This window comes from Pogona vitticeps, chromosome 12 (genome assembly GCF_051106095.1).
Source record: "Pogona vitticeps strain Pit_001003342236 chromosome 12, PviZW2.1, whole genome shotgun sequence".
In the NCBI taxonomy this organism is placed as follows: Eukaryota; Metazoa; Chordata; class Lepidosauria; order Squamata; family Agamidae; genus Pogona; species Pogona vitticeps.
In genome coordinates, this window is record NC_135794.1 from 970,209 (window position 1) to 994,858 (window position 24,650).

The 24,650-nt window shown below is 44.6% G+C and overlaps 2 protein-coding genes across 11 annotated transcripts in view; one reads left to right on the forward strand and one right to left on the reverse strand.

Moving 5' to 3' along the window:
• Positions 1-24,650, reverse strand: part of MYO1E (myosin IE) — a 60,809-nt gene that overhangs the window by 32,317 nt on the left and 3,842 nt on the right. The window contains exons 2-4 of the mRNA XM_072981744.2: positions 4,073-4,216; positions 2,438-2,527; positions 2,084-2,178 (exon numbers count right to left, since the gene is read on the reverse strand). Of these exons, the coding sequence (XP_072837845.2) occupies positions 2,084-2,178; positions 2,438-2,527; positions 4,073-4,216 (329 nt within the window). The remainder of the gene's footprint in view (positions 1-2,083; positions 2,179-2,437; positions 2,528-4,072; positions 4,217-24,650) is intronic.
• The window catches only part of FAM81A (family with sequence similarity 81 member A), a 74,510-nt gene that overhangs the window by 19,146 nt on the left and 30,714 nt on the right, over positions 1-24,650 (forward strand). For 3 of the 10 annotated variants that reach the window (XM_072981753.2, XM_072981763.2, XM_072981761.2), the window contains 5 exons: positions 8,309-8,514; positions 10,838-10,942; positions 14,249-14,361; positions 17,378-17,664; positions 24,186-24,291. The gene's annotated coding sequence lies outside the window, so the exon portion shown is untranslated. The remainder of the gene's footprint in view (positions 1-8,308; positions 8,515-10,837; positions 10,943-14,248; positions 14,362-17,377; positions 17,665-24,185; positions 24,292-24,650) is intronic. The other 7 variants (XM_072981756.2, XM_072981754.2, XM_072981758.2 and 4 more) reach the window with 7 other exon arrangements.

Sequence of the window (24,650 nt, forward strand, 5' to 3'; positions counted from 1 at the left end):
AGACTTGATTGCTTTGAAGCAATGGGGGAGCAGCCAACATCTTATTTCATCCTGGCCTTCGGTGCACCTTCAGTGTTTCATTTAATTTCCATGCTACTAAGGCATGTCTTTTGTGATTTATTGAAGCCTTTTCTTAAATAGATCTGATTGCTCCATTTGACAAGCTGCTAAACTCCCTCTCTGGAAATCCATGGTAGCAGAGTGGGTGCCCTGTTCAACTAGAGGTTAGAGGAGATTCCTATCAGGATTCATATCAGTGCTTGGCCAAAGCCACTCACTGGGCTGTACTGGTAGAAATGGGAAATAATTCCTTGAACATCTCACGGACCTTGAAAACTCTGTTAGGATCCCTGGAAGTCACTTGACAGTACAGAATAAGAGCAAGCGGTCTGTAACTTCCCTGCTTCACCCATAGGATTCTGCCCCACAGAATCACAGGGATTGTCCAAAAGTGTGTACAGTAGGAGATCCTGGGACATTTAGTTCAAAGAAAAACTTTTCCAAGCCCTGAAACATATAGGACCAAAAGGAACCACCACAAATTTATGGTGTGATTTTAATAAAAGGAAAGAGATCCTGTGATGTGGTCACCCAGAATGTCTTACTACACAGGAAAAAGGAATCAAAATGTTATCAAAGGGAATGCACAATGTCATTTCATCTGCTGAATATCTGTTTTGGGTTGTTGTTTTTTTTTTTTTTTTTTTAACAGTTCTCATTCCAGGACTCAAAGTAATACTTTAAACATAAGGAAGAGTCGTTCTGATATCTAAGTAGAAAATATGGCAAAGTCTGTATAGAGGAGAAGGCTTTAGTAATGACCCTACCACAAACAAGCATTTTCTGAGTGGTCTGGTGTGTGTTGCAGAGCATAAGCTTAAAACAGAAACAAGAGGCAACATTTTAGCCACGTCATTGTTTCTGTCCTTTGCTCTGTAGCCACACACAGGGAGAATTCTTGTAAGTATAGAAAGTACATTTATTTTTAAGGTTCAGGAAACCAGAAATAGAACACTAAAAGCCACAATGATAATATGTCAGAGAAAAACAAGGCTGGTTGCTTTCAGACCAAGAATGTAGGGTGTAAGCGAGCATGACAAAGAAAGGCCTCGAGTGTGGTATTTTATTCATTGTCTTAGCAAAGATTCTAACATGGACAGCCGTCGATACAAAAAGATTTCTGAAAAGACAGAGAAGCTAGATGCCAGTGATTCAAGAGGAACTGAAGTTTGTCGTACAGCAGAGACTTATGCATATTGCACCACACATGCCAGTTCTGTTGGAAATGTGGGAGAATTCTTTTACCAGGGACCTCTTCTTACCAAGTCTTTAAGTTGGCTCAATGGAGTGCAAGAACCGGAATAAGGACTATGGGCAAAAAGGCAAGCTCTGCACTTGAAAATCATAAATGCTCTAGAAGACATAATTCATGGAACCACTCAGTAGGAAGGCACCTTAAGGGTTATACACGGCTAAAGCATGCTTGAGTGACGCCTGTTCGACCACTGCTTAAGAACCTTCAAAGAAGGAGATGACACTTCGGATGACTATCCGACAGCTTTTACCGCAAGGACATTGTCCTTAATATTCAGCCAGAATCTCCTTTCCTGTAATTCGAATCCAGTGATCTGGGTCCACTTTAACAGTCAAGGTCATATACAACAAAAGCACCCATCTCTCCAACATCTTGATTTTTTCTCTGTGTATTCTGCCTGTGGGAAAGTTACTTTTCTTTATGACACCTCCCAGAATCCTTCAGCAGGCATGGCAAGGTGTCCAGAAGTCACCATCCAGGAAAGCAACTTTTCCAAGTGCCAGTAGACATGTGCAGGTCTTTATGAGCATTCAGCTATGGGAACCCCTTGCTGCCCCTTGAGCCAGGACAGCTGAGACACAGCACTACACCAGATTCTACAGAAAAAAAACTCCTTCTCTCTTCCAAAATGAAGAAGGCTTAAGCACGCAATGAACAATCGCTTACACACGAGACAGATTTTTCTTTCTCTAGATTGTTCCCATGCATGTTTCTTGCTCAACCCTTACAATAAGTGCACATACAGAGAGACAAAGAGCCATTCCTTACCTGATGATCACACATTGGTTTTCTCTGTCAATGATCATGTTTCGGTACATACTGTCTGCCAGAGCATAAATATGTGGTGGGTTTTCATACTGAGCCTGCCAGAATGGGAATATATAAAAGGCACAATATAATACCTGAATAATTTGTCAACCCTCTACTTTCTGAAAAAAAGTGATACTCTTCCTGAGATACTGAGGCTGGAGTTATTCAAACATACATAGAAGAACAAGCCTTGCAGACTATTAACTAGCATGGCTTCAGAAAAGAAACATCTGACATCATCAAAACTTTTAAAGCTCTTCAGGTCTGAAGCAAAGATTAAAAGAACACAACTGAGCAAAATGCATTACTTACAGCTCCTTGGTACATTTCAATTTCTTTCTCCCCAAAATATGGCATCTGTTTGAATGGATTCACAGAGATCAGCACCGATCCAATATATGTCTAAAATAGTCAAGGTTCATGACACGTCAGAAAAACTATGATGCATTCTCCCTTCCCACAGTTAGCCTCTCATCAGCTTCTCCCATTTGCTTATAGCATGGAGAATACTTCATGAAACTTAAATCGCCAGAAGGATATTTATGAATCCACATGAAAAAGTGACTCTTCTGACAAGTCTGGGTTTCCATTAGTGCCAGACAACGAAGTCTCTAATCCGGAGCTCCCTCTGCACTTTGATCAGAGGGCTCAGAACTCAGAGACAGGGGCTGCGTTCACTGCATTTTGCAGTAACCAGACATGCCCCAGCCAAGCGCTGATCATGTCCAAAAAAGCATCCCCCACTGCTTCATCTAAGACTTGCAAATTTTGTTCCCATCAAGTGCTTTTGCTTAGCTGATCCAAATCGTTTTTTATTTAGGAATGCAACCTGCAGAGGAGCTTCAGGATGTGCACACTGTATTTGGCTCACTGCTGCTGTTTGAGTGACAACAACATCTATCACTTCACTGCGCAATGCGCGCATACACAGACCCAACACAGGCACAATCAGCACTCAGTCTTGGACATAAGAGCTCATTGTTTTGGAATAATAACAGCAAGTTGATGTCATGCGATTAATGAAAAAGCCAAGGCAAATGAACATAAATTTTCATACTGTGCAAAACTGGCATATTTGGAGGAGATCCAAAGAATGGTGGCTCCACCCAGGTCATCTCTATGGCTTAGCAAGAACCCATTTGGGTGGACATAAAACACACAGAAGCAACTGCTTGATTAACGAGGTTAGCATTTTATGGGAAGATTCCGTAACCTTTCCCCATAAGGGCCATATTGTAAACCTCTGCCTACAAAAAAGTGAGCTAAACAGCTGAGCCAGTCAGTCGCCAAAGGCCAGCTCAGAAATAATGGCCTCCTGGTGGATTTTGAAATGGGTGAAAAATTTTAAAAGCCTGCTGCTTTTAACCCAGAGGAAGAGAAGAAGACTAATTCTTGTTTGTGTCCAACTTTGTAGGCATGCCCTGCAAGATTATGTAAACTGGGATGTGTGCAGTGTAAGGGGCAGAATGAAATCCAACAGGTGTAAAACTTTTCCTGGCATGGTCAGGTCAAGGAGAAAAGGTTACCTCTGGGTTTGTTTCTTTTTTTACCTTTTTTATCCTCTAGAACATATTGCCTCTAAAATCTGGCATTTTTGTTGCCATTTATTATGGTCTTGCTGATTAATTTTATTGTTATACAAATTAATTAATTATTTTTTTCCATTTATTACATGTTTGTCCCAACTTCCCATTTAAAAAAATAGCATTCAAGGTGACTGATAGCAAAGAAAACACTAAAGCCACTGAAAATCAACATAACCCCTGAATCAAGTAATGTTGGATTCTTCTGTTACACTGCTTGGTCTTCTGGTGTTGGATTATTCCTGTTATTCTACTCTTTAGCAAGAACATACAGAACAGGCATTCTCCAGGAGGGATTCTTCCCATTCCACAACAGCCACAGCCCACAGCTTCCAAGCCTTTCTCGGGCCCATGGAAAGGATACAAATATGTAGTCATCCATATAGCGCTTCTTGAGGTTCTCCACAATGGAGTCTTCCGAGATCTTGGAGAGTAGAACCATGTCATCCACACCACTCTGCTTGACATTGTGGCTCTGCCAGTGGTACCGGTAATGCCCCTTGCTCCCCTGTGGAAGGACACCAAGAGGAGCCCAGTGAGGTATGAAGGATCAGAGCTATCTCAAGACATTTTTCTGCCTGAAACAATTGGCAAAATGGTGATTCCCCTTCCTGCTCCATAAACAGATACTGAAATTCTGCACGTGAATCTTACTTTAACATTGGCAACAGTTGTATTGGCTGTGGGGAGCCTAGAACAAGCTTTGAGGCATGCACACTGTTGGAACTTGGTCCTCCACCCCCCAAGGAAAACCAGCGATTTCAGGAGCCACAGCCACTCCTGCCACCGCTCAAGTACCTGTTCCCTGAGGCAGCCGCCTCTCTCTGCCTCATCTAGAGGCAGTTCTGAGAAGGACCTGTAAATGCAACAGAAGAAAGAGACACCTGACCACCCAGTATTCCCTTCCCACACTCCAGACAGTTCGCTGTACCAGGAAATACGAACTAATGGGGTCAGGGGTGAGAGAAGGGTTTTTATCATAAGCTGCATTCTTCTGTTTCCGCCATGCTTTTCTATGTTGAAATGCCAATCAATATTGGGCCTAAAAGTAGGGGAGAGCCAGCAGTGTACAGTTGCAGGAAGAGGAGGAGGAAGAACCATCAAATCAGCTGTAAAGCAATCCTTTAAGTCCGAACTTCGCACAAATCTCTGCAGAATAAGAAGTTGCACAGAAGTTGTGTATGAAAAGGGCATGCATTCTGTACCGTGGGTACCACAATATTCTAGCTGGATGTGTAGACCAATCCCTTACAGAAAGCCCACTGCTTCGAATGGAGTGAGTGACCTCCAGCTCAGAGCACTGCAACCCAGCAACTGTGCAGGCAGCTAGGCCCTTGGGGTGTTGTGCTTCATATCTTCATCAGATTCTGCCCTGCAATGCTTTGCAGAAGGATAAACAGCAGAGGGGAAACATACACAAAGGCAAACCACTGCTTCTATTTGCAAACAAATATGCTGAGTGCTAGCCGAACTGAAGCCAAAGCAGAGCTGCTGAGGAGCAAGCAAAATGTGTCGGCAGTTTACAGACGTGAGGATCAAAAGACAACAAAAGCATACACACTGGAAGCGCTAACTGCTTTTTACTAAATTTGGGCAATAAATTCATTCAGGAAGAAGGTGCAGGTTCCTTCTCTGTTCACAAACATGATGCACCCAACCTGTGCAAAAGACAACCGAAAATGCTTAGGTTACTAAACACACGTAGCAAGCAATAAAAAGACATTATACGGTGGAAGCAGACAACGGTATGCAAATATTCAGTGCTTTACAATCAATAAGGAAGGCAGAGAAATGTATAAACCACATTTTTTTTAAAAAAAGGAGTTCAGTGGCAGGAATGATCAGCACAACAAGGAGCAATGGATTGTTAAGCACCGTCTGGATAAGAAAGGGGATCAAGGAACTAGGGAAGAATGAGACACCCTGCTAGCATAAGGACAAGATTGGCAGGATGAACTTTTGGGATGATCTGCACTGAGACAGTTTGTTGCAGGCCCTACTGTAATAATAAGAAAAGTGGGAATTAAAACTGGCAATATTTACAAAAAGTATTAAAATATTTTGTTTTTGGACTACAACACTAGAATTCCCCAGGCGGCAGAGACAGAACCACCCATCTTTGCTAAATCTGCACAAGATCTAAAAATCATTAAGAGCAGCAAGGACAGAAAGGATTCTGCCTGTCTCCCTTATTTTCTTTACTGGCCAGGGAAGGACATTTCTTAACTGGGCCGCCATCTGCAGAAAAGCAGGGCCCGTGAGCTCAGGTGGAAGAGGATGGCCCCCAAGCTATTTAGACTTTAAAGGTTGGAACAGGCACCTGGAACTGTATCCAGAAAAGTGTAATGCCTGTAGCATTAAGATCAGGTTTATTATTTGTGGGGGAACATGGATCCAATTGACATTTGGGGAAATCAAAAATAGTTTGCTTTAGAAAAACAAACTTTTCAGGCCTTTGAATGTTATTGGGATAAACAAAGGATTCTTTGCCTCTCCTTCCCAGGACTGAAGCAACCAGGAAAGAGCAGCCTATTTAATTAACTAATTACTTCATATACTGCCCATCTAGCTATCCGGGCCACTCTGGGCGGTTCACAACAAGTATGCAGCAGTTATTACAGAATAACCATTGACTGAAAGACAGAATTCCAGTGAGATTATTTTTCTGTCCAAAAAGGATGTGTCCTGGACAGCAGCAAATCTAGGAAACGTATCTTCACACGGGTGAGACTAAACAAGGAGCATAACATGGAACAGGAAGCACAGCAGTACCCCTTTGTGAAAAAGCATAAAAATAGAACATAAAAGCCGGACCAGGGAATCTGGGACCTCCAGATGGTGGTGAACGACTACAACTATCATGATCCCACCAGCAGCAGCCTGGCGACAAGGGCCCAGTGCCACTGGAATCCAGCAGTCTGTGGAAGACCACTAACAAAACCTATGAAGCAACTTTTGAGTAACAAAAAAGTTTGCAATGAAGGAACCCATGGAATCTTTTTATCATTACAGCACTCTGAACTACAACAAGAAATTCTGATAGAAACCAGCTATAAGGTTATTGCCATACAGACATCAGAGCCAAAATAAAATCTTTTGCTCGCCTAGAACCGTCTAGAATCCACAGCATCTCTTCAGCCACAAGAAAAGGCGCCTGTCCTGGTCCGAGGGCTTCAAAGAGGCGGTTGCTGCTTTCTCTCATCTTTCCCTTGCCCGCTTTCACGTTAGGGAAAAGAGTGCTGATTTTCCTGAGGCAAAATCCCTGGGGATTTTTTCAAGTGAGGGAAACAAATATGTTGCTTAAGCACAACTTCAGAGGAGAACAAATAAGCATTATCGGAAGCTACTGGGGGGCGCTGGAATCCTGAAGAGAGAAAAAATCGGAACTTCAGGACTGCTGTGTCTGCCCTTTTCGACAAGACCACCATGAGGCCTCAAATACCACTGGGGACCAGCATGTTTCCTCAGCACGGGAGTTTAAAAGGCCTGCCAAGATCCCCTAAAGCAACACCTCCAGTTTGTCTGGCTTGGCTATGAATTTAACTGAATGTCCTAATGAAACAGAGGCCAGTCCTGCAATGATCACCTCAAGAAAGGGAACACTGCAAATTCTGCCTTGTGTGAGGAGGCCAAAGCCCAGAGGGACATATTTGCCTCAGGGCCAGCTCTGACATCAGTCAGGAGGAAGCAACAGCCTCTGGGAACCAATGTTGGGTACCATGAAAGCTCAACACATTTCTGAGCTATTTAAGGTCTTATTATCGTATTTTAATTTTCAGTCAGGGAGGGAGAACAGCATTTGTGTGGTATTTTGCCTCAGTGCCAAAATAACTAGTCTGACCCTTCATCTTGATGGGAGACAGGGAAAATATTGTTCTGCCCAACCTCAGGCAGTAAAACTTCTTGCGTTGGATATAATTTGCCAACAAAGCTACACCCAACTGAACTCTGAGATGTAATCAAACAATACAGTGTTAGATAGACAAAGCACTTCTAAAACTGTACGAGAGTCATAAGCAATGGAAAAACCATTCATTCATGGGACTGTAACAAGCTGAGGGGAATTACAGGTTTCTAGGACACGACCATTGGTCTGGATAAAGCAAATCCCCTGTGAGATTTTGCATTCCGACTAATTCCCCTAAGAGGCCAAAATAAGCAAATATGCATCAAAACTGCGTCAGCTGGAGAAATAATCTGCAACTTCAGATCACCCTTGCAAGAGCTATTCAGATTTTTTTTTCTTAATGTGAAAAAAGTGAATTTGTAGTGGGAAACATTCCATAAATATTTTGGTTATGCTTTGAAATATGAGCAAGTTTCCCATAAGATTCTTTGTACCACACAAGTGTGTGTGAGATAGGGCCGTTGATAGACAGCCTCTTACTGCAAGGTTTATGAAGTCCCACTCAGTGCAAGACTACTTGAAAGTAAACCCCTTGAATTCAGTGAGGCTGCTTGCAGGTATGCACAGTTGGAAGCCTGACTACTTCGTCAACACTTGAGCACGTTGTTTGGTTGAAAACACTCAAGGGTCTGTAAATTGTCTTAAAAGGGGATCAATAGATGGTCAATCTGTGCTTTGTTTCTTTAATACAAGATTTCTAGGATCTCTCGGGACATAATCGCCTTTGGAGAGCAGCTACTAGCTAACTCACACGAATGGCATTATCTGGGACATGAAACCTGTGAGGACTCTGGTACAAGGAAGACTGGCACTCAAGCCTGACCCTTCTGCAAATGAGGCACAGTGTTCCCAAGTCTACCTTGCAGAGCTGTCCAAAGGACTCCACACAGCACTCAGTGGCAAGTATTGTTATTAGTAGGATTTTGCTTTTCTGCAATATAATGCAATTTCTTAACAGCTTTCTGCCCAGGGACACTGAACCCCGTGGAACAAGGGCACACACCATCCAGCACCGGGACAGTTGTGAATGCAGACACAGACTCCAGCATCTGACCTCCTGGGCTACCAAAGTAACATCCTGAACACCCACCCCGGGGTACAGAGAACCTAAGCTTGCGGAGGGAAGAGTTAACCTTCACATCTACAGCTCTTCAAAATGCCCACCCAGCATTGTCACCAGGCTGCTTGGGGGATTCTGGGAGTTGCAGTATAACTTTTTTAAAAGCCCTTTGGACCACTGGTTCAAGGACACAATGGTCTTGCATTAGCCAGAGATAAGCCAGCTACCTTTCTCCAGTAAGGTGGACTTTCCTGTCCCACTCACTGGCTTGGTGGCTGGAAACTTTGAGCTTCCTCTGTCTAGTCATGACTAAATTCTCCCCCTCTATATCTAATTACTCCTGAGTAACTGTCACAACACCGGTAGTAGCGGTGGAGGAGAGAGATGTATAAGATAGAAACCCAGTCTTTTGAGGTATGTTAGGATGAAATGCTTGTTTATTTGTGAATTAATTGCATTCATATTGTCTTCTAATGAGCTTGAGGGAGAATACATGACTTGCTTCCTCTTCAGTTCACCATCACAACATTTTTGTAAGGACCTATCTATGCCTGTGAAATTCTTTGAAATAATCAACCAAGATCAGCACATTTGGTGAGGTAGGTCAGGCTGAGGTCAGACAGTGACTTTTCCCAAGACCATCCAGGGAGGGCCATGACTCTGCAGAGCCAGGAACAGATTTTCCTGTGCCCCAGTCCAAAAATCTAACCACAGCACCACCCCATCCATCTGCTGCAGATCTCCGGGCAGTGCCAGGACTGGAACACAGAACTAACAAGCTTAAAAACACATGTGCCTGTGTGTCCACATGCACACACACGTACACACACAGAGCCCTGAGGATTTTAGAACCAAATAGGGATGCAGGACAGCAGCAGCTATAAAACTAGTATCCTCTCAGATATATGCCATTATTTGAAAGGGAGCTTGTACATAAAGTGAACAGAGAACACAGACTCCACTCATGGAAAAGGCACAAGCAAAATGGAAAATTTCTATTATCCTTTTGTATGACATGTTTTATAAACGGACATTGTTCAGCTTTAGCACTGCTGGAGGAAGAAAAGGGAACACAACCAACATCTGTTTTAGTTCTATTCCCAGCCAAAATGTCTTTCTACCAAATGTGCCAATATTGGCGTTTTATTGTAAAGAACTACAGGATCACATCTGTCAGGAAGCACCTGTCTCGTCACCAGAAGTTTGCCGCTCTTTCCTTATTGCTGACCAGCATTTGTGTGTACTCAATTGATATGTACTTTTAAAAAGAAATGTACCTACATTTAATTATACAGAATTTAGATAAAATTCAGAAACCAAAAAAAAGTTACTTAAGCAAGTGACCAAGATCCAACCTTATGTAACCTCATAAAAAGGCTTTGTCCTTCATGTGTAAAAATGAAGACACAACACCAATGAATTTTACATTTGTTAGGTCTTCAAAGTTATCAACACAACAGACATCAATGTTCATTTTAGAAACCAAACCCAAAAATGGGGTGGGGGTTTGGGGTGGGTAAATACCTTTGTTGGATTATGAAAACATCACAAACAAGCAAACTTCTGAGTCCTATAGAACTCTTCATCGGACTACACTACAGAATTTGTGGAGGAGTGGGGAGAAAAACAGAAAGTTCTAAACCATCCTGGCCAGAAAGAGCCAGAATAGATTTGGAAGTTTTGGACTCTTCCGTTTGTTGGTTTTTGTATACTGACCACAAAGATGTATGTCATCTTTGGAAATAAAACTCTGCAGGTCTGACACTTCTGAACAGGAGTCCACTTTTATCTATCAGTTGAATGGGACTCTCTGGGAGGACCAAGGAGATTACCAGCACTTGCTTGCAGATAGCAGAACTTCTGTGTCTTTCTGTGTTTATCAAAAATGACAATGCTACCTACCATCACCTAGATTTTGCATGTTGCTTTAGGGTACTGGCACTCAGCCGCCAGCACACCTACCACTCCCTGGTGGGATACAGAAGCTACCTTGCAGGGGGATGCAGGGTCCTTCCAGAGTGGATTTGATTTTAAGCAAAATTATTTAAACCCGACTTTCAATCACAACTCAGAAGGACTCAATGTAACCTCCCCTCTACAAAAACAATGCACTCTTTCTTGCTATGCTTTTCATTCATGTTTTTCACAATCTTCTTTCCCAGATCCCATCACCCACCATCCTCTGTTCACCGACACTTCCAGCATCTTTCAGGAAGAGAGAAGTAAGGGCTTGGCTTAGCCTACATAAAGCTACTGAGGAAGAACAGGTAGGGTTGCAACTCTAGAATCAGCATCACTCAAGGACAGAGCCTTGAAATGTTCCTGGTGTGTTGTGTTCCAAAAGAAAATCACATGTCCAGGTTTTGATCAAGGAAAGTGTTGGAAGTAATCCTGGAGATTTTAACTGGGCTTCCAAGAATTTCCAGCATCTTAAAGCTCCAGGAGTCGCTTCAGACAGAATTCCAAAATAGGCCGGTTTTCTAGATGAAAGATTAGACTGGGTACTTGGAGAAGCAGGAAAAAAAACTTTTAAAAAATGTGTGTATGAGTATACTGTCACACAAAACACAGCTAGAATGTATAATTTCTCTTCCATGAGATCTTCGAACTATAACACATTTTAAATTGCATATATCATCACAAAGGGATTTTAAAATTAAACAAAAAGCCTCTTAACAATAACAATTTCAAAAACACTGTTTAAATACAAAAGCTGATTTAAATTTTAAAGTCTGATATCTTAAGCCAGGTGGAAGACTCTTGACAGAGGGAGAGTCCAAACCCTAGATGCAGAAGCCAAACCAAGCCTCTCTTCACAGGGCAGGTGCCTTTGGCACAGGGCTCAGACGTGCTCGGACCAGCTGAAATTTCCAAGCACGCCCGCATCCGTGACACTAACAACAACAACTTTTCCTTTGGAGGCCTTGCCCTCGCTTGATATTCTAAACTGGACCAGGGAGGACCCCACCCTGCAGCGGCACCAAGAAACATGCTGGGTGGTGTGCGGGAAGCCAGGATGGCCTTGTACTAATTTTGGCTCTGCCTGCTGAGTCAGGGTTGAGCCTGTGTCTGTGACTGTGTGTCTTCACGTGGTGCATGAACTGCTGGTTTTCCAGACAGGATCCAAAGAGGAACAGCCACATGTGGTCAGATTCAGAGCTACACAACTCATGAGACCCAGCGGGCTGCTAGAATGAGAGCTGCGGAATTAGCTGCAATCAAAAGAGAAAAATGTGCAGTCTAAGACTGCTTCCCCCCCCCCACATACACACACAAAGTCAGAATATGCATCTGCAGCACAGTTAAGAGATTCAAGAAGTTGTAGTCCAGAAAGTAACTTCTTTGAGCTCTAGCCAGATTTCAGCTCCAGGGAGCTTTCAAGGCTCCTCATAACTCTTCTTCTGGCTCTCTGTGTTTAAATGGCACTTGGGCTGATCAGTTCTTCAACAAGAGGGTTCCCTTGGAAAGAGGACTGTCTTCCAGCAGCCCCTCAAATTGCGGACTATCCTCTGTAAAAGAAGAAATGCAGCCACCATCCCAAATCCTACAAAGTTAGGATGGAATGTATGTCATACTAACACAATTAAGAGTTCTACACCTGCAATCCCAAAAAGAGCCTGAGAGAAGCGCATCAGCATCTTAAGAACTAGCCACATAGATCCCAGCTCTTCTGTGAAATCCTTCAGCAGCAAAATCCCGCCCTTCTTCCCCCTTCCTCAGGAACTGTGGCATCCCAACCCACCCCCACATCCACAAAAGATCCCTATCTGAAAGTAGCAAAGCAGAACTTCCTTCTTCCCCTCTGAGTGCTGCAACTGACTCATTATGCAAATCGACCCTTAAAAGGGCAAATTCAACAACCAGAAGGGTGTTGTTCTGACACCCTGTTGCAGCTTCTGCCTGGGGATGCTGGGCCCGCCTGTCCCTATGGGTGGGGGCAAACAGAGGCCACAGAAAGCATCTTCCGTCTGTTTTTGTTCTTGTTTGCACACCTGCCTTTCACAGGCAACAGTAATCGTGCTATGGGGATCAGGTTTCTTTCATTCTTTCACCGCCAGCAAGCCGGCTTGAAAGGAAATATCCTTTAGAGCATTTTGTGAAGGACAGCTAGGTGCCACAATTGAATTATTTCACCAGATTTCAACCAATCATGGTGTAAATCTACATGCAGTGCCATTTTCCAAAAAGTTATCCTCAGAGGAAATGGTTTGTTGTACACTCTTTAAAAATCGACCGGGGGGTTGAGCCACTTTGGCAGGACTGGGGGCATGCAGTCACCCCAGCAGCTGCCACAGATCGCAGCAGATCCCGAAAAGGATGGTAATGACCCCAAAATATAAAACAAAATAAAAATGGAAGTTTCTGGACATCCAGTTTTAACTTTTATGTGGGGAGATTGTGGAATTCCTTCGCCAGCCTAAAATAAAAACATACACAAGCCTCCCACCATCACCACTTTTAAGGAAAAACGCACCACCACCCATTTTTAAATTGGGGACCCTCGGGTGGGCTGCATAAGTGCCTTTGGGATCTGCACGTAACTTTTTAGCTGCTGCAGATAAGTCCTAAACCCAAATCCCCCAAGGCCATCTTTATAAATGGCGAGAAAACCTCCCAAGCAGCCTCATTCAAACAAAAGCTCCATAGTTTAGCTTCACTTCGGTTCCTCTGGGCTTCACAGATTTCTTTTAATAAAAATGTTCCTACTGTACACTCTCAAAAACAAAAAAACCAGACTGGGTAAGTTTCCTGTACCAGACCACGGCACAGCTGGTCAGATTCAATTGTTAGAATAGTAAAACATCCTTGCTAGTACTAATTAAATCCATCTCCCCTGTATCTTGGGAAGGACCAAAAAGAGTAGGTTGGGGAGGTGAAAAGGAGGAAATTACTAATGGGAGTTTGGTTGTGGAACTTCTGGGGCGGGCTTTGCCTCCCGAGTGACTTCACCGTTCCTGCAGAACACAATAGCTGGGGCGACACAATAGCCAGCGCAGGCCCAACAGAACAGGCAGTGGCATGCTTTGCAGGGGGAAGAGAATATTATGGGTCATCAAGGGGCCCATTTCCAAGCTCACAGCCACAAAGCTCAGCATCCCAGGCAATGGTCAGTAGAACAGGTGCCTCCTACTCGTGAGCAAGGGCTAGAGTAGCACCTACAGCTCACAGAACCATGGAAACACAAGACTTCATCCCACCCCACCCCCACCCCTCGCTAAAAAAGGAAATCTAGGCTACCTATAATCAATTCTCTCAGCAAAACAGGTGCAACAAAGTCCTACCCAAAAGTCACATTAAGGAATAGGAGCAAGCCCCCTTGATTGGTATAAGGAGTAATGCATTCTACAGTAGTTTCCTTTTAACCTTTAAGCGGGGGGCATAATAGCATTTCAGAGGCACTTTCACAGGGATGTTTCCCTTTCCCTTTTTATTAAGACTCCTAAATTTATTTTGTTTGGGTGTGTTTTTACATTACTTGTCTGATCGTGTTTCTATATTATAAGTTACTGTGCCTTTTTTATATATATCTGTTTTTGTTCGTGTTCTGAGCTACTCTGTCCTATTTTTGGCAGAAAGGTAGAATGTAAACAAGTGAACAACACATTTTACGAGTGCTATAGACATCTTCCTAATCCACGACTACAACCCACAAGAAACTCCAAGAAAACTAGAAAGCAACACAGAGGTGATTTTGCATTAAGTGCCTCCCTCTACTACTGAATGTTTTTAAAGCATGTAGACAAAATGTGCATTTAAAAACAAACAAACTGTTATACGCTGAAATCCATTTTCTACTGTCACAAGGGACAAGTGAAATCTCTAGGGCAAAGCATGCTGCTACTGCTTGTCTTCATATTTTTAAAATAAAGTAGTTAATCTAACTTTGGCCCTGGTTATCATCTGCCTAACAGATGACATACATAAAACTGATTACCCAAAGCCAGAGCTGTATGTTACTGGTTTTTAAAAAAAAATTAAAATTGGACACTCCTCTGTAGCATTTAATGCTCGATTATCCCTGCTCCTCTTAACCAGAGACTTCAACATTTATCCATAATCCGTGACAATTTACTATTTGCCAATGAAGACTTTCTGTGTGACACATGAATGAATCAGTGTTCTACTTGTCTTATTTTTCCCCCTCCCAGTTACAGTAAACCATTTGCTGAATGAGATATTAGCATCTGAAAAAGACCATTATCCCTCAACAACCACACATGTATCTACACACATACACATACTTCTGTCCAACTAGGATCTGCCCACCCTACAGCCATTTTTATGCAAAGCAAGCAGGGCTAACCATGAGCTCCTAACAGAGGGACTTTCAGATATCCTGGCAGCCTGTTGATTGGTTACATTTGTCCTTGAACTTTGTTGTTGTTTAGTTGTTAAGTCGTGTCCAACACTTCGTGTCCTTGCACTGGCTGGCTGCAAAGGCCCAGAAATTGCAGGTCCAGAGTTCCCAGAGAACATCTGGCCTTGATCTAACAGGTTTCATCTCCAGAATTATTCCCCTATTGAAGAAAAAGGCTTCCCTGAGAGGTGACGGGTGAAGCCCATGAGTACTGAAACAGTTTTCTGGGGGGTTGTTGTGGGTTTTTAGGGCTCTTTGGCCATGTTCTGAAAGTTGTTCTTCCTAACGTTTCACCAGTTTCTGTGGCCAGCATCTTCAGAGGACAGCACTCTGTGCTCTGGTGTAGTTTGCTTGAGAGTTGAGTATTTATGGCTGTGAGATAGGCCTTTGTCCTTTTCAGGAGATGGGTGATTAATGTGTCTTGTTGTGGGTGTATTGTTGTGATAAGGAGGAGAGATTATCTGTCACTGTGATTGATGGGTGTCATTAGCTGGTATTTTGTGTGTTGTGATCCTCGGTCCTTGTGGCTGGGTAGATTTTGTTGACCTTTTGCACGCTGCATTTTTCAGAGCTGGGAGCCAAGTTTTGTTGACTTGACAAAAAAAAAGAGGAAAGTTTGAAACTAAACAAAACTTGGCTCCCAGCTCTGAAAAATACAGTGTGGCCAATGCATATATGCAGGATGATACAGGTCATTTTAGTCAAACAGGGTCTGGAAAGTACTAAATCAAGAGGAAGGGTATCACAGAACAATTGCTACATTGAGAAATGCCTCTTACGGCTGAAGCAATTGTGGGGAGAGATGTCTGGCTATACTAGCTGGAGGTTGTGGGAGTCGCAGTCCAAAAAGTAACTTTTTCAAAGGTGTGGTTCATTTGGTGGTGGCACATTTGATTGCAGATGTATTCAGGGTGGAAGGATGTGCTTTTTTGCCAAAACTCCCAAGTTCTTGATCTATATAACAGTGTGTGAAAGTGGGACTCTGTTTAAGTGCACTACAAATCTTCACACAGACATTTCAGAACTGATCTTCAAAAAGGAGGACACCCAAGTACAAATACCTCCTACAAGTCAACCACATTTTTTCAGCATGAATTTCAACTCAGAAATTTAAATGCAATACCAGATATTTTGAATAAGCTTGTTGGCCAGCCAGATGCCAGGAAGGTTAATAAGAAACTGAAGCCAAAGTATGTCATCTATAGGAAAAACTGAATCACAAAAATTCTTTGGAGAACTAAAATCCAGAGGGAACACCCAAGTTATGTTTGAACTATATAACAATATGGGTCTCAAGTGTTCATAAGCGGGGGTGGGGTAGGGTGGGTGGGGGACATGCACAGTTGGATAGGAAAGAGGCATTTCCTTGGGGGATTCTGGCCTGGCTTCTTCACAGGACGATGGAGTTGCTGGGAGCTTTAGAGGTCTTACAGAACGTTAGAGTTGCAAGTCTAATATCTTCCAGCAGCAAAATAATTTAAGCCCCGTATATTAAGCAAATGGCACTTTACACATGGGCTGACATCCGACTGCTTAGTAAAGTAGACCCACTGCATCAGTGGAGATTTGGTAAATATTCACTCCAGCAGTAATTTTTGGTAGATCTCACAATTTGTTACAATTTAACAAGTTTGTTTTTTAGTTTAGTTTGTTATAATTAAACAAGCTTATAACATGCGTAAAAGGTTGCTGTAAAGCAGTATGTTATGAAACTCGTGAGGGTGAGGACACTGGTAAAACCACTCCTTAAACATCTTACATACCTCAGAAACCCTATTAGGGTAACCAGAAGTGGGATGAGACTTGACAGCATATAACATAACGTAACGTAACATAAACATGTTGCCTTTCAATAAATAAATAAATAAATAAATAAATAAATAACCATCAAGAGAGCTGCGAGATGGTTCAGTGAGTGGTTTACTATCAGATCCCCACAGTTTCCATGGTTCAGTGGGGATTTCCAACCCTGGTCTTTGGAGTCCTAGTCTGGCCCTCTGTTTACTACACCACACTGCCCATCATGCACGTAACACACATGAAGGGACTACAAAGCAACTTTTGCTGAATTTTTGAGCAAATGAAGAAAAACTTCAGTTGCCCGAACTGAAGGCTAAAGGATCCTGGGCATTACAGTCCTAAAGAGTAACCTTTTAAAGCTCTAGACGTTGCCAGCGGGACCTTAATTCATTCAAGAAAAAAAGCTAAGAGGGAGGGTGTGTTTTCGAGACAGAGAGGCTTGAGCATATTTCAAGAAAGATGGGGTGATCTTCAGTTCATTCCTGTCAGCTCAGCCTTATCATCTTCTTGCCGCCACCATTTTGCATCCTGTTACATCTATTAGGGATAGATGAGCAAGCATCCTATTCAGCTGGGTCCCTGCACCCACCACAGAGATGCCAAGGGCGCAAAGTAGCTCACCTTGCCGGTGCCAAAACAAATGAAATGCAAACCAAGCAAAAATGCTCAAGGGCATGGACAGGTCTACTCCTCCTGCGACACCAAGAGGGCAACCGCAGCAGCCACCGTTTGCTCCTCCTCCTCTTCCTGGAAGCGGGACCTCCTCACAGCTATTCTGAATTTCTATGAGGCAGCTCTGATGCATCCAAAACAGCCCACAAGGTTCTTTAGGTGATACTGTCTTCTCCTTCCTGGCTGTTTCCCACCCCCATTTTATTTGTTTGTTTGTTTGTTTGTTTGTTTGTTTGTTTATATCCCGCCTATCTGGTCAAGCGAGGACCACTCTAGGCGGCTTTGAATGATCAGCCATAACAATCTGTAGTTTTCATTTCCCATTATATCGCCCAAGCATTCAACTTTCAACATTTCATTTTATGATTTCTTGGACTTTATTCATTTGTTTTAGTATTTCTTTACTGATCACCCACCTGAGACAAGGCATAGTGTGCTGGGATAAATCTGTACAGTATTTGAAATGCTACTGACTTCAGGAGTTGTTTCTGTGAAAGCCTGTGATTCCATGCTATACCGTAGCATTGCGTGTACATGGGTATCAAATCATAAGCATTCCAAAAGTCAATTTTTAATTGCCTATCTGAGCTGTTTCTGTGCAGACTTCTATTGTGTAGCCATGATTCCAAATTCAACATTTTGTTGTCTTTTGTTTGTCATGGTCTGTGGTGCTCCAACACAGCTCACCAGTACCTCCTTAGCAAATACTCCCTAACAGAATGATCTCATGTGGACTCGTGAAGGGGACAAATTGTCTCTTTCTATGCATGTTAATGCACAGAGCTTGGAAAGTTACTTTTTCATTTTTGCTATTCTTGTAGTGATTGGAAAATAATTATTTCTCATCACTCACTGCAACAATGTTGCACTGTTTGCATTACCTTTGCTTTCTTTAAGAAAAGACCTTTAATATGGATAGGAGAATGGCATAAAACCATGAAAATTCCTGTCAAATCCCTCTTAAAATGCATTAAAACTTCCTTTAAAAATAACTTTTGCAAGTAACTAGAAATACTACTAATTACACCAAGGAAAGAACTTCAACCATATTGTGTTCCTTTTGGAAGGCACTCACATTACGAAAACAAACAAACTAGTTACATATAACTACACCACATATGACTCATTGTTTCAGATTCTGCATGTGTCTGCACTTTTTATCCTTCCTGAGATTTAAGTATGCAGTAAACTGAATTATTGATAGTCTGAAAGCTGCTGCCGGTTGCTTGATTTCACTCTTGCCCTACTTTCGCAACCTAATAACTATTCCTGGAACAGGTTATGCCACTGCAAGGACCGTACCTATAAGTCTCCCCCCCTCCCTCTCTGTTTCCACACCCACATACACACACGTGTGCACATCTGTCAAGTCTTGGGAGTTAACATATGCAACATTCCATGGATTTCTTGATGCCTCTTCCGTCAGCTGGGCAGGGAGGCAGACTTCCGACCAACCGACCGCTGACTCAAACCTGCTCTGTCTTTGGGTGCCTGGGGGAATTCTTCTCCTGCCTACGTATTACAAGAGCGAGAGCAAGGATTCCAAATTAGAACCGAGAGCGATGAACAAGAAGGGGAACCCATCTATCTGCCCATGTGAGCCGGACCCCAGTTCGCAGGATGCATTTCTCTCCGCAGCAACAGTGCAGCCCCTCCAAGGCCAAAGAGATGCAAAAAAGGGGTGAAGGCCAACTCCAAAGAGTGCTCTGCACCAGCTTTGCATGCAGTGGTGGCAGGGCCCAGCAGCTTCTCCGGGTTGAGCTGGGAAAGAGCCCCGCTGAAACCCCGGGGCGAGGCTGCTGGCTGGGGATGTCCAGGTGGGCGCTCGAAGGACCCGGGCTGTGACTACGGATGGGGCTGATGATGATTCAAGGTGGAGGACAACCGGAAGAGAACCACTCCCCAGTAGAGATGAGAAAAAGCTCCACCAGAACGGGAAGAGACCTTTCTGTGGGGGGCGAACAAAATGTCATCCTTAATTCTGCCACAGACCGGCATTAAGTGACAGCACTGTGACTTAGGAACAGGCAGGGGAGCCAGAGGTACCACAGCCTTACTCTGAAGCTTCATCCATCTTAACTGCTGCCACATTTTACCACAGTCTGGAAAACTACAATTCCCAGTCTCCCCAAGACACATTCTGGGACGTTGACTCCACAAAAAGAACCCTCTGTATTTTATATGACAGCACATGTCAGTCCAATAAACGGTTTCTCTCCCCCCCCCCCATATGCTTGCAGTGGTGCTCAATTAAACAGCAGCACACACCACTTGTTTTAAAAGACTCGCTCCCGCTCTCTCAACACTCCCTCAACTCCACCCAAGTGCAACAAAGCTCATGCCAAAACTGAGGCCCTGCTTCTTCCCAACTGCCATAAATCGAGGTTGCAGCCTCCAGACAGCAAGGGGGCTCAGACGGATGAGTCACAGGGGTGGCTGCAGTCAGCAATTTATAGATTTGGGGTTCAACTGACCTAGGTGAGTCAGCCCGCAGGGCGTGCAGACTGGCTCCAAAAGCCGCCTCTGGCTTCCTGTGGGAGATGCGCAGGCCGCCACTCCTGAGGAGGCCTCTCCTGGGCCAAACTTTGGGGTGCCAAGACATCGCTCACTGCAGCCGAGGAAGAAGACGGCAATGGCTCATTTCGGTTCCAAAATAACTTCTGGAAGAAGAAGAGAAGTCGGCTCCAGCCAATTGTGTCAGCGAGAAAGTAGGTTAAGGAAACACTCAAATGTCAGCCGACGGTAAGCTCTTTGCCGTGAGCCAGCTCCTGAGCAGCATCTGTTACAAATTAAGGCTCCGATCCTAATGAAAGAGAGGTGGAGCAAAGGGGCGCGAGGTTGCCTCACTGGTTGGCCCTAGATGCCAGGGCTGCCCAGAAATAGTATCAGTCTTCGCAGGCTTGCAATCCTGATTTTCCGATTCCTAGGTTCATTTTTGTATCTGTTTTTAGTTGGGTGCAGTTTGGAGAATCCACTGCATCTTCAAGAATGTCATAGAAGAATGGCTGCATGAAAAACATTGCCAGATCTAGGACCAGTTTTGCCCTCCAGAAGCTACTGCGGGCCCCACACATCTCCAAAAATGCAAACTTTAAAAAATCCCTGAGCCAGAAGTAACTGGATGTTCTCTCCACAGCTTTGGAAAGCAAAGGACAAATCGCCCAGGATACAGAGACACACACAGGGTCCTGTGTTTTACTGAAGTAACACTAGTATTCTGTACCTTTGGCTGGCATGGGGATTCCGGGAGTTGTAGTCCAAAAATGGAATGTTTATAAGCTGTTGGCTTGCAAACTCCAAGGGGATTACTCCATGGGCAAAAGAGCAAGACCAAGGATTTAAAAAAGGTGTTTGTCGCAGCCCCCATGGGACTAAGATGAACACCAATCCCATTGTCAGGCTCGAGGGACCCACAGTTGTGCTTGGACAGAGCTCTAACCATTAAGCAAGACTACCTTCATAAACACCCACCCCAAATACATGTGATTTGTCCTCTGAAATCAGCTTGCTTCCTCCAATGGACTATAGGTGAAGAAGCCGCATCAATGTGCTAAATGGTGCAACGGGGTTCTCACCAAGAACACCACTTGTTGTTATTACACAGGTTGCGTCCTGGCCCTTGCGCTGGCACAGTTGCTTTCTTCCAGCCAAGGGATAATCTGTATCACATTTTCACCTGAGCCTTTGTCACACCTTTAGATGTAGATGACCCAAGAGGGTAAGCTGTTGTACGATAAACTGTTATTACGACGAACTTGCTTGCATCTTGTACCTTCTTAGCAACATCCTCTGATAAAACACAATGCTGTAAAGGCAGGGAGGTGACTTGGCAGATCAGAGGCTTTGCAAGAGGAAAGCAACACAAGGAAGTCCAGGGAAAGAGGCAGCCATGACACAGATCTCCCCCACCACCCCTGTCCCTGTCCCTGTGAGTCCTCCTCTGCCCTAAGTGGGTTGGTCCACAATGGAGTTGTTGTGGTGACATGTCACTGAGCCAGAGGGAGGTTGAAAAACCCTGGAGACTCAGACATTACTAGTAGACAGCCACTGGGTCATTCCCTTTCATGTTGTGTTGAGGAATAATCAAATGCACCTAAGAAAAACCGAACTACCCTAAATCAATTCCATCCCAAGGGTCTCCTGATCAAGGGTGGACAGATGGGCCTATTTCTCATCCCAGCCAGTCCTGCAAACATTTGTACTTAAGTGCATTCAGTCCTCTTTCTGTACACATCTAATTTCCCCACCACCACCAAACTGCAAACAACATAATTTGTGGTACACATTTTATCCTGAAAGACATATTATTGTACATTTCTTTTTCAACTTCGAATCGCACTGCAACAATGTAAACACTGAACATTCCAGTCCACACAAACCAGTCAATGAAAAGGGTGGCTGAAACAGTGCCCCTAATTGCTCTGATCGCAACAGGACACAGGAGTTTCAATCACACGGTCTTTGGGAGTTGGGGATGAACTGTGTTATCTTTTGGGGTGCAGACAGGGTCATGTGCCAGCAAGTTTTCTGCCATCTTCAGATCTTATTTTAGAGGGCCCCTTGCCTCAGGGTGACCTCCTTGGGGTGGAAGACTCAAGGGCCCTGATCCAATTCTTCATCCCAACGGGAGCAGATCTACTGCATCCAAGGGGATCCCATCTCTGCAACTGACAACCAGGGCTCTAATCCGCTTGGGTCTCACAACTGCATTTAGAACGAAGGCTGGTCAGAAGCGTCAAGGCTCAGAACTCAAATCTGTGAGCCTGGGATATCCCCGGCATGACTAACATAAGCCACAAAATAAGCTTAGTGGTGAACGAACCAAGAAGAAATGGACTAACCTTCATAGGCGACATGATTGAGTTACAGAAATGTCACGGCTGTCATCAAAATACGTAAGGCAGCAGCAGTGACAATCTTTGAAAGAGTAAACTTGACAAAGGGTACCTTGGTAGGCACAGAAACCGAAGGCTGAGAAAGGAGAAGAGCCTCCACAGAGAAGACACACGTTCACCGCTCCTCTCCCAGGCCTGCAATTTCGGGGGGGGGGGGGCTTTTACAACGTGCAAACCACAGCTTTCTAGCTCAGGCTGTAAAGATATGGCCTGATCTTTATTCCCTGCCAGGAGGCTGCAGATTCTGGCCTGGCCAGTGAGCAAATACCATTTTCCCCCTTTCAGCCTTTATGGGTCGTGTCAGGAAACATTACCCCACAGGTGGAAGCCAGTTTCCCCTCAAAGGTTTTGACCCTGAAAGGGCCAAGAAAGAAAAGCCAGCTCCTGGGTTTTATTCTGCCGCAGCAGACCTATCGACAGGGATGACACACTGGAAGGCTCACCATGCCAGAAAATGAACAACACAGCGGGCCGGCCGCAGTGCAGGATGCGACGACAGCACCGACGCTTTGAGCAGGCTGCAGACACAGCACCAAAGGGGGTGCCAGAGGCCAGCGTGAAGCCACTTCAGGACAGCGGTTAGCAATCGGGCTATTCTTCCCTTGCACGTAAACAAGGGCAATGAACCCTGGCCAAAATGTTTCCAGGCCAACAATCACACTGGCTGCACACAAAGCCGTTCTTTCAACAACACCTTACACCTGGCCTGTCAGCTCAGAGCTTGTTTGGCCGTAATGTATGCCTGCAGAAGTAGCAGGCTTCAAACAAGACAGAGGCCAGGAGGCAAAGACCATCCAGCTGGATGATGCAGCTGTCTCCAGTTCTGGACGCCCTGCAGAGCCAGCGGCGTCGGAGGCACATGGGCGTGGATCACGGGTGCAATCCACAAGGAGCACTCTCCAGCCACTCTCACGGGTCCAAGGACCCAGAAAACGGTCTCTGGTCCACCCAGCTCATTACCACCTGCGTTGATTGTTTCAGGCACAGTTCCTTCCCTCTCCCACCTGGATACGACAGCCAGCGTGCTGGAGTGGTTAGAGCACCCAGAGGAACACTCAGGAGATCTGAGTTCAGATCCCGGCTCAGCAATGGAAACTCACTGGGAGGATGGCCATGGCAAGCCATTCCTTGAATATCTTACATACCTTGAAAGTCCCATCAGTGTCACTGGAAGTCAGAAGTAACTTGACAGACCTACCAACACACATTGCCCGAGTTTCTGCCTCTGCAACTGGTAAGGACACTGAACAAGCTTTGTTGCTTAAAACCACAGGTCATCACAATATATCAACAGCAACATAAAACATACATGGCACTGGCATCACATATTTACACATACAGTATAGCTCCCCTCCATCCTTAAGGCTTTGATGCTTGGCGCACATCTTTGCTGCCGAGCCAAATTTTAGGTTAGGTAAGAAACTATGATTTAAACTCTGTAATGAGCAACAGGGACGCATTGCTTTTAAGAAGTAACTTTCCAAGAAGTAAGGATGAGATTTTTCCACCTCATGCACTCGAAGGTCTCAGGTGAGCTCTGAATACCAGTTTAACCTGCTGGGCCACATTGAAGCAATACGTGCGGTGCACAAACTTAACATTCTGTGAGCTTTGACCTTCTCATAGCTTTCCACGAAGCAGGAGCATCCCTTGTCTGAACTGTTTCTGGCCGTCTGGGGGTGGGATTCTGTGAGTGGTCACCCAAAGAAGTGATGTTCTTCCAAGCTCTACACTGTATTACCCAGTGGCCATGCATCCCACCCTCACCCAGTGTTTCTCTGTCAGGTCAAAGGAACTCACAAGATGAGGCACAGCTGACCACCCCAGGCCTCCTTCCGAAGGGGAGCTGGTCCCCGCAGCTTGGCCTCCTAAGGAGAACTCACTTAACCAGGTCAGTAGAGACCTCTGAAACCCAGCCAGCAGGGCACACCTGAAGCTGAGCCATCCCCAGATGCCCCCCAGGTGACCTGCGCCTAGTCCTGCAGGAGGCCAAACAGCAGCCTCAGCCTCCATCTATGGGGGGTGCGCTCTTCTACAACCAGCCACAGCCAGCTTGAGAATGTCCTGAGCTTCATTGAGTATGGCTGTTGATCTCCATCCTCCAAGAGCTTGCCCAGACTTGAGCCAAGCAGAAAGAGTGGGAAACACATCAGCCTCCCAGTTCTGCTAGACGCCAATGTCCGTCACTCTCATCCAGTACGCTGGATGTATCTGGGAGAAGAGCAGCAAGTTACTGGTTACCTCCGTTCG